Source organism: Elgaria multicarinata, chromosome 11 (genome assembly GCF_023053635.1).
Source record: "Elgaria multicarinata webbii isolate HBS135686 ecotype San Diego chromosome 11, rElgMul1.1.pri, whole genome shotgun sequence".
Lineage (NCBI taxonomy): Eukaryota > Metazoa > Chordata > Lepidosauria > Squamata > Anguidae > Elgaria > Elgaria multicarinata.
Window position 1 is genome coordinate 42,043,352 of NC_086181.1, and position 10,241 is coordinate 42,053,592.

The 10,241-nt window shown below is 43.2% G+C and overlaps 1 protein-coding gene across 1 annotated transcript; it reads right to left on the reverse strand.

Moving 5' to 3' along the window:
* Positions 1–4,007: 4,007 nt before the first annotated feature.
* Positions 4,008–9,695, reverse strand: LOC134405932 (vomeronasal type-2 receptor 26-like). Its single transcript, XM_063137179.1, has 4 exons — positions 8,901–9,695; positions 7,308–7,535; positions 5,756–5,882; positions 4,008–4,909 (listed from the first exon to the last, which is right to left on the reverse strand). The coding sequence occupies exons 1-4, from the start codon at positions 9,693–9,695 to the stop codon at positions 4,008–4,010; spliced, it is 2,052 nt and encodes a 683-aa protein (XP_062993249.1).
* Positions 9,696–10,241: the final 546 nt, after the last annotated feature.

Here is a 10,241-nt window from a genome sequence, read left to right on the forward strand (position 1 = left end):
GGATATAACACTATGAAAGTGGTATGAAAATGGTATATGATATGTGTAACGGGCTCAAACAGTTGTCAGTGCACTTCAAAAGCAGTAGTGTGGCTCCTGCCTTTTATGTACTGCTTTCATACCGCTTTCATAGTGGAATATCCTGCTTGGTGTAGATGAGCCCCATGTCTTGTGTATCCAGACTTAAATACTTTTCTGAAAGACAAAGGGCTCATTTACACTAAGCAGGATGTTCCACTATGAAAGTGGTATAAAAAGCAAGAGACACACTACTGCTTTATAGTGGTATTGAAGTGCCCTGCAGGATCTACACTACTGCTTTATAGTGGTACTGAAGTGCACTGACAACTGTTGGGACCCAGTGACACATCTACACCAAGCAGGATATAACACTGTGGAAGTGGTATGAAAATGGTATATGGTATGTGTCATGAGTCCCAACAGTTGTCAGTGCACTTCATTGTTGCTATAAAGTAGTCATGTGGCTCCTGCCTTTTATGAACTGTTTTCATACCACTTCCATAGTGGAATAACCTGCTTGGTGTGTAGGGCCTTAGATAGACCTTATCCCGGAATCATCCTGGGGCCATCCCTGTTCATGTAAATGACACACAGGATATCTCGGGAGCAGGCAGGGATGACCCCGGGATAAACCTTAGGTCTAGCTAAGGCTGTGATGAGCCCTATATCTCTATCCAGGAATGGGCATAATTGATATGCCAACCGAAATTGGTAGAAGGAGTTCCCTGTTACCTAGGCCATCTGGGTCTCCACTGATATAGATGGATCCAGGAGCACTTCAAAAGTATGGGCATTATTTTGTAATTTCCCTTGAAACTTCATCAGGAAGCTCAAACCTTTCAAATTCTGATTGAAGTGGAAGCTACTGGTGTATCTAATTAGAGTGATGAAGATACTGGCTGTTACTGGGTACCCATCACTTTGATAATGCTAGGGGTGGTGGGGAGATGAAAAAGTGAAATTGTGATGTTGGGCTGATTGCAAAATGCCATCTACATTTTCAGTTTGGCATTTATTTATAATTTATTTATTGGATTTATATCCCACCTTTTTTCCTCCAAGGAACCCAAGACAGCGTACACAATCCTCTTCTCCATGCTATCCTCACAACAACAACCCTGTGAGGTGGGTTTGGCTGAGAGTCTGTGACTGGCCCAAAGTCATCCAGTGGGTCTCCATGGCTGAGTGGGGACCAGAACCCAGGATCTCCTGACTCCCAGTCCAACACCTTAGCCACTACACCACACTGGCTCTCGAAAAATCTCTCAAAAATGCCTCAGCAACACACTCATTTTATATAGGGCATGTCGCAGATGACACTTATATCTTCAGCCAATGAACCAAGCCAAATCCACACTCATTTGCATCATCTACTATCAAATTAGGGGTGTGCACGGACCCCCCGCTCCGCTTCACTTGCAGATCTGCCATTTTCCGGATCGGGCTGCTCCGCCCCGCCCCCGCTCCGCCCACTTCCGCTCCGCTCTGCTCGGAGCTCCGGATCCGGATCCGGAGCTCCGTTTTTTCCCCCCCATAGGCTTGCATTGAAAGCTAAAAAATTATACAACTTTTTTTCTGTTCAAGTTAGAAACCTCATGATTGGCACCATGACACCTCATGGGGATATACACAAGCACGCCAAGTTTCAAAGCAATCCCATCATCCCCTGATTTTTGGGGAATTTTTGAAAATCAGGCACCCCATTCACACCCCTTTCCATAGCTCCGTCAATTTGCACGTTAGAAACCTCAAACTCACCACCATGAAAGCTTATCCAGGGATACATATGCACGCCGAGACTCAAGGCAGTCCCATCATCCCCTGATTTTTGGGGAATTTATGAAAATCCAACACCCCTTCCATAGCTCCATCAATTTTGCACGTTAAAAAAACCCCTCAAACTCACCACCATGACAGCTTATCCAAGGCAGTCCCATCATCCCCTGTTTTTTGGCGGGGCTTAAACCTGCAAAATTTGGAACTTCCAAAACTCCAAGTGAGCGCAGGAAGGACTTCTCCCCTGAGTCAAAGCCACACACACACAACATCCCTGCGAGGTGGGCAGGGGAGGAGGGAGGGAAGGCAGGCAAGCATGCAGCTGGCATTTCTGGGGGCATAAGGAAGTGAGCCAAGGATAAGCCAGTAATGCATATAAAATGGAATAAATCAATAAATAAACAAAGGAGGGGTGGATTAAAAGCAGCAGTGTTGCTCAATAAACAGCAAGAAGATTTTTTTAAAAAGGCTATATCTGTCTCTTACCAGCAATAGGGGGACGTGCCCGGGGGAGGGGGAAGCAGCTGCCAGTTCAACTCAAGACAGCCACCAACAGCTCTGAGATTAAGAAGTAAACGCTCACTTCAACTCATAACAGGCATTGCTCCACCACTAAGAAGTAAACGCTCACTTCGACTCATAATAGGCATTGCTCCACCGTTTTACTCTCTTTGGAAGGCTCTAATGGCCTTCCAGTGCAGGAGAGAGTGGGGGCACGTCCACGATGAGATGCCCTAGGGGAGCTCATCCCCTTGCACCACATCTTTTCAGTTGTTCCCCAAAGTTAGGGTGGGGAGCAGTGCTGTGTTTCTATCTCTTATTCTTGGCTTAGTATATGATTTCAGGTTGTGTTTGTGCATTTGGTGGGGCTACTGTTTTAAAAAACACTGGGAAAAGCCCGTTCAGATGAAGAAAGAGAAGTTTCCCAGAATCCCAAGTTACCCGTTTTGCCTATGCCCTCCTCTAACTTTGGGATCATGTGATCATGACCGGGAGCTGACTCTGCCCCTCAGCCGTTTGAAAAAGGTATTTTTCCTGCTGATTTTTTAAAAACTTCTATCGCACGACCCGGACAACGCAGAAAGTTGAGAGTAGTCTCAAAATGACCCCCATCCATGACTCTCTGTGCACAAGAATTTTCAGAACGATAGCTTAAAAACCAACCCAGTTATGCCCGAGTCTTTCCCTCAATGCAATCCTATGGGCGAAAAGCCGAAAACGCCGTTTGAGCTGCGCGGTTGACCCGATTTTCAAAAAAATATAGCACGCGACCCGCACGACGCAGAGAGGTGAGAGTAGTACCAAAATGACCCCCATCCATGACTCTCTGAGCACAAGAATTTCCAGAACGATAGCTTCAAAAAGAACGTAGTTATGCGCGATTATTTGCCGTAATGCAATCCTATGGCGAAATGTTTTCAAGATGGCGACTGGAGCGCTCCGCCTGAACTAGGAGCTCCGAAAAATGGGCGCTTCTCTTCGCCTTGCTTCTAGGGGTCCGCTCCTACTCCGCCTCTGGGTAAGGCGGAGCAGGCCAATCCGCTACTGCTTCTACGCTCCTAATCGGAGCGGATCACACCCCTATATCAAATGTTGTCATACAAGAAATAACGAAATCAATGAATTTTAGCTTTTTTAACCCTTAAGTGAATGTACAACCAAGAAACAAGACATCTAACATGGATATTTAAACAAAACAAAATAAACCAACCAACAAAAAACAATGCGGTTGAAAAACAGATCCCCTTGAGGTCAGTGAGGCATATGCACATGAATGTGGCCAGGTTTGGAGTCGTGGTACTAAAAGGACAGAGTCAACAGAACATCTTTCATTAGGCAATCTCAGGGTTTATTCTTTAGTTCTCAATCATATGCACTTATCACATAATACATTAGTTGGGTTGGCTTAAGATATGTGTGTAAAACAATATTTATCTCCCTCCTTTTTTCCTCCAAGGAACTCAAGGAGACATACATAATAATCCTCCTCTCTATTTTATCCTCACAACAACAACCATGTGAGGTCAGTTGGGCTGAGAATCTGTGACAGGCCCAAAGTCACCCAGTGGGTTTTCATGGCCAAGTGGGGAATAGAACCCGGATCTCCCGACTACCAGTCCAACACTTTAGGCACTACACCACACTGGCTCAAACTTATTCCTAGAATAAACCCATGGTAGCTACTCCATTGACAACACCAGAGAAATACGCTATGTTTTCCTCCTTATTAGCTGCCCCTTGTTGTTCAGACCAGGCTTCAGCACAATAATGTAGCATTTGGGGAGAAAGATGCAACCCAGTAGCCCAGCACTCGAGACTAAGATAGAGAAGATCTCCACAGCTACCATGTATTTCCCTTTGGTGCTCAGGTAGGTGGGAACAAAAGACAACCAGACACTGCAAAACATCAGCATACTGAAGGTGATGAACTTGGCTTCATTAAAACTATCTGGCAACTTCCTGGCAAAGAAAGCCACCGTGAAGCTGATGATGGACAGAAGTCCCATATAGCTTAGGACCAGAGAAAACATGACATCAGATCCTTCATTGCATTTCACTATGATCTGTTTAGTTAGTGACCACATGTCAAAATCAGGGAATGGGGGAGAAGTTCCTAACCACACTGCACAAATGCCTGCTTGAATGAGTGAGCAGAAAAGGACAATGAAATTGGAAAGCTTTTTCCCCATCCACTTCTTCATGCTGGACTCTGGTCTGGTGGCCATGAAAGCTACAATCACAGTGATGGTTTTGGCCAAAACAGAAGACACAGCCACTGAGAAGATGATGGCGAAAGCAGAATGTCTGAGAAAGCAGGTTATTGTCCCAGGTGGTCCAAGAAACAACAAAGAGCAGAGGAAGCAGAGTAGGAGAGAGATGAGGAGTATATATGTGATATCTCGGTTGTTGGCCTTGACAATGGGGGTATCTTTGTGCTTAATAAAAGTTCCAAACACCAGGACTGTGATCAGGGAAAAGGAAACAGCAAGCGAGGCTAAACTCATGCCCAGAGGTTCTTCATAAGACAGAAAGGTGATGACTTTGGGGATGCATTTATCTTGATTCTTGGTTGGATATTGATCTTCTGGGCATTGGGAACAATCATCCATATCTGAAAATTAAAATGAAAGGAAGACATGGCCATCAAAGCACAAATTCCAATGTAAATTGAGGCATCTCATGGGTACCTCCAATGTGGGGATCTCTGCCCATTCATGCACCCATTGGTGCTCCCAGTTGGTTTGGTCATGTGAAAAGACACTTCAGTACTATTATTTAACTACATTCCTGTTTATTTATTAGCAATGTTAGATTTGTGTCTTATTACTGTATCTGGGGCCTTAGCTAGACCTAAGGTTTATCCCGGGATCGTCGCTGCCTGCTCCCGGGATATCCTGTTTGTCATTTACATGAACAGTGAAGACCCCGGGACAATCCTGGGATAAACCTTAGGTCTAGCTAAGGCCTATATTTTTCTCTTTATTATGTTAACAGCATGTCTGTTTAAGCTAAGTTATGAAAATGTTTTGTTGATCTTTGTTCATTACATTCTGCTGCACTATGAAAGTTGAGTATTTTTCAATCGAAACATACATGTATAGGCTGATGGCACTCACAAAGTGTTACCTGAATCTATTTATATATTTGTCGTTTTTTAAGCTCCCTGAAAGCTTAAAATGGTAAAGTTGCACACAACCACCTCCATACACAACACTAACAGTTAGGATGTATACTGTATTTTAATGATATATTTGTGAGCTGCTCAGCTTACAAGTAGAATACAGACAACAAATAAAATAATAAATAATCTCATTCCATTGGAAATTATGGTTTTCTTTGGTAGTGGGGGATTCCCATTAGGGATGTAAGTGTAGCAGCATCTCTGAAATCCTTTGGCAGCATATACTCTTCTTAAACAATTATGTTTAAGAAACATTTAGTCCAATACGCCACCAACCCTTTTGAGTAGAAATCATCCCTTCTGCACACGGATCACAGTCATAACAGCAGAATTTCTCCCTTTCCTGCTTTTTCTTCAGATAACCAGGCTCACAGGAGTCACTACACACAGAAGGGGGAAGAACCTGTGCCGAAACAAGGACATAGTATAGAATCTAGCAATGGCTGATATACTAATATAAATCAATAAATACAAATGAGATGATATAAAAAAGATGCATGAAAACATCTGCCAGTTGTACAGTGGGCATGGTAGATAGAACTTTTGCAATACTTCCCTTGGCTAATGAAAATGGGGACCAGAGAAATGATTTTGGAATGAAACAGGAATGGGAGTGTGTGACTGCCCACTTATTGTCCATACAATTGTTGTTGTACATTAACACCTTGGGTCTGGCTCCCTCAAAAGCCTACCCAATGTTAATTGATAGACCAGATAGTATGTTACCATTGTTCACTTCTCCAGATAATGTCAAAAAGGTTGTGAGGAACTGAGATATTTGGCAGTGACATCTCTCCTCAGTTCTTGAACATAATACATGGCTCATTGATATCCCATGAATGAATCAGTTTAGCCAGAAAAGGATACTTCTGACCAGGGATACACAAACCTGCAATGTTCAAGCTTGTTGAAGCTCTCCAAATTGACCCTCGAAGCTCAGTTCTCCCTATTTGCATTACCAGAGATTAGCAACCTAATCGACCTCAGAGAAAAATCCATATTTTATGGGGACAATTCACATTTTTCTAAAATTGAAAAAACAAAGCTTAAAAAATTGTGTTTTTTTGTGACTTGAAAATGTGCATCCCCACCCCTAGGCTAAAGTGTGAAAATAAGGATTTGGATGAGCTCACCTGGGCCTTATTCATCAGATGCTCGCCCTGCTGCCTCCACTCACAATTATTATTATTATTATTATTATTATTATTATTATTATTATTATTATTATTTATATAGCACCATTAATGTACATGGTGCTGTACAGATGAGCATTTTTTGTGGCTCACTGAACATCCAATGACATTGTGAGCTCATCTGCCCTTGCATGGAACCTCCATTGCGCAAGGTGTTTGCACCTTTATCTGGCTTTTATGGCTGTCATTCATGCAGCGGAGAAAAATACGTCACTTCTAGAGACTCCATTGTTGCACACAATGGAGGATCTGGGTAAGGGTGGACAGTTGCTTGTTGGGCCATGCAATACTCAACCAACAGGCCTGTGATTGAGCTACAGGCAAGCAACTTGGTCTGAGGGGGGCAGAGATGCAGGAGAGCCCCTTGGACTCTTAGAACCAGTCAGGTACCCACGATATCCCTAAATGGGCAAAACAAATGCTGAAGTGAGTACTTCCGAACACAAATGCTAGTTCGAGAAATTGTGAAAATTCCCTGAGAATTGTGTTCCTCCTTGCATTCACATCCAGAGGTGTGAATGGGTTATGTCTGGGTGAATTGCAAAGAGGAACATAATTCTTGTACATCTCTTCTTCCAATCCCATCTTGATAAATAGGACCCCTGCTCTCTGACCAGATATGCTATAATCCACACCTGGTTAAAACGTTGGTGCCACACAATGAGATCCTCATTGATGGTAACTTCTTCTCCTTCAAGAGTGTTGGGATCCACCTGTCCAACTTTCACTCTAAGGAAGGAGCTGTTTGGCAATATGAGCACGTTCATTATGTCAAATCCTGCCACCAGTTCCCAGTTATCATTAAAAGACACTGTTTCTCCAGCAGAGTTATTAAAGGAAATGCCTTGAAAAAATGGGTGGAGCTAGGTGAAAGAGAAAAAGGAACAAAGGAGTAAGATGACCTATTAGTATCTTCATAATATCCCTCTTGATGGTTGTATGAGACAGATCTCTAGTGGAGGTCCTCTCCCTAATTCTCATGGCCTTGAAATGAAAGATCTAAGCTGGCCTTCTTTCACCTTCAAACTAGCTCAGGTTCTCATCAACTTGTGTTCTGTGCTTCTGACCTGTGGACCTGCCTGAACATGTCCATTTCCCACCCATTTTCATGATCCTTCAAGCAAATCTCTTCCAGACCATTTAGCCAGAGTCAAAATAAATAAATAAATAAAATAAAATAGAAATCCATACCACCAATCTGAGCCATTGCAGTTATGGCTCAGGTGGGGAAAAATATATATATGAATGAGGTGTCCAGGTCAGCCTACACTGATTCTTCTACAGTGGTTGAGGTGCAAAGCTACATCCATGTTTTGAATTTGTATTTTAAATCTGTATTAATTCCAGCATTGCTGCTCGATCTAGGGCCCGCAAGAAAGTAAATAGGGAAATCACCATAGGGTTACGCCCCTTTGGTGACAACATTATTGATCACCCAGAGATCTTGCAGACAAGGATGGAGTTTCATAGACGGGACGGTGTCCATTTAACCAATATGGGCAACTATATCTTCCTGTCTGATCTCCAAAGGGGCCTGTGGGAGGTTCTGCACAGGTGGAGGTTCAATGGTTAAGCCATAGGTTTACCATCTCCTGTGGCAGTAGGGCCAGGCATGCTTAGACGAAAGGGACGGTGATCATTCAGTGGCACTGATCAGGGTGACTGGTGATTCCTGAGGCGTTCTGCAGAAGGTTCTGTGGCCCTGGTCAGGGGGGATAAAGATTACCAGTCTGTCTGACCCATGTCACTCCAACCAGTGTTTTGAAGCCTGGAGGGTGAGTGGCATGGGAAGGTCTACCATCCCCAAAAGGGATATGGCCTGGAAGTGGCAATCATGGATGCCAACCTCCAGAAATAGAATGTTTTACCCATTATAACACCTAGCTAGTTGCTGGTGTAGCATAACGCCCTCCCAGCTTCCCTTTGCAGATCATTTAATAAAATGTGGGCTGGATTTGATACCATATACCGTTGTCTCGTCTCCTTATTTCACACCTCACACTGCAAGTGTTAACCCCCAGAAAATGGTTTTAATTTTTGTGAATTGCCAGCCCCGGGGTGCTTTCGCTATTGGGTGGTACAAAAATGAAATAAATAAATAAATAAATAAATAAATAAATAAATCCATCTCATTTAATAATTAGTTCAGTTATTCATGGAAGACATGGCTTCAACTTGTATGGCTGTATCAGTAGCAGTACGGCGATTTTATTTTGTGCAACTATTACCTGCCAAGGTTGAAGAACTTCATGGGTTTCACCTTGCACCCTTGCTTTCTGTTTGGACCTAGATGATTCCATTGCATGCAAAGCATGTGCCACGGCATAGACAGCATTATAGATACTGTAGCTGTGGCCAGTCATGTCCATTTCAAAAATCAGCCCAGGAAGGGACTCCAGTTTTTCCTCCCCAGTACATGTTACATCAACATTTATTGGCACAGTGGGATTTAGAAATGAACAATCAAAGGCACGTTCCCAGAATCCCTGACAAAAGCCATCTCCCTGTGTGCAATTAGGTTTTAGGTTCTGAAGATATGTCTGGAATCCTAGATGAATATTTGAGTGAATTGCAAGGGAAATACTCCCATGGAATATTTGAAAATTCCTACGAGTTATAATGCCTGTTACTGAAAAATCAATCTGCGCTGTCATAACCCACACCTTTCCAGAAGATGGGTTTTCCATGTAGTCAGGATCTGCTAGAGACACTAAGGTGCTCAGCCATTGAAGAGTCATACTTTCACCATAGATAAGACATGCTCTGGCTTTTCTATCCATTAAAGTTAGATACATATTTGAGGCCATATCACTGAGTTCGTCGAACAAAAGTGAAAGTCCTTGTTTTGGGATCCTGTGTGTGAAAGCTGAACAGATTTTATTCTGAGAAAGCAATGGCTCCAGGCGCTGCAAGAAATGGTCCCCAGCATCGTCATCCACAGCAAAGAGCCCAACCCAGGTCCATCCAAAATGCTTAAGTAACCCAATAATTCCAGTGTATTGATGGGCTTCATTTGGGACCATGCGGTAAAAGGAAGGGACCTCTGTTGTATAACTTTTTTCTGGGGGAAATGAACCAAAGGCAAGCTAGAAGAGAATGTAAACATATCTTAAAGATTGATTTAAAATGGCGAATTGATAGTATACAAACCTGAGCAGAAAAGAACAGAATGAAATTCAACATGGACAAGAGCAAAGTTCTTAATTTTGGAAAGAGACATCAAATGCACATTGGGGATACCTGGCTTGACAATAATATTTGTGAAAAGAATCACAGTGTTGTAGTTTATCAAAAGCTGAATATGTGGCTGCCAAAAGCAGTCAGATGTGGCTGCCAAGAAGGCAATTGGGAGTGTGAACATAAGAATGTGAGAACATAAGAAGTGCAGTGCTGGATCAGATGGAGGGTCCACCTAGTCCAGTACTCCATTCACAAAGTGGCCAACCAGCCGTCAACCAGGGAGCAACAAAGCTGGACATGGTGCATCAGCACCCTACCAGCCATATTCTCCAGCAACTGGTGCACACAGGCTTACTGCCACAGGTACTGGAGATAGCACATAACATCAC

What these genes read in the sequence shown, in the direction of transcription:
- LOC134405932 (XM_063137179.1), bottom strand. Translation starts at nt 9,695, where the DNA reads ATGGTCCCAAATGAAGCCCATCAATACACTGGAATTATTGGGTTACTT. An exon ending in AAGTTCTTCAACCTTGGCAG is followed by an intron (nt 7,536 to 8,900) that starts GTAATAGTTGCA and finishes TCTTTCACCTAG; the next exon opens with CTCCACCCATTTTTTCAAGG. An exon ending in GATGATTTCTACTCAAAAGG is followed by an intron (nt 4,910 to 5,755) that starts GTTGGTGGCGTA and finishes TTTAATTTTCAG; the next exon opens with ATATGGATGATTGTTCCCAA.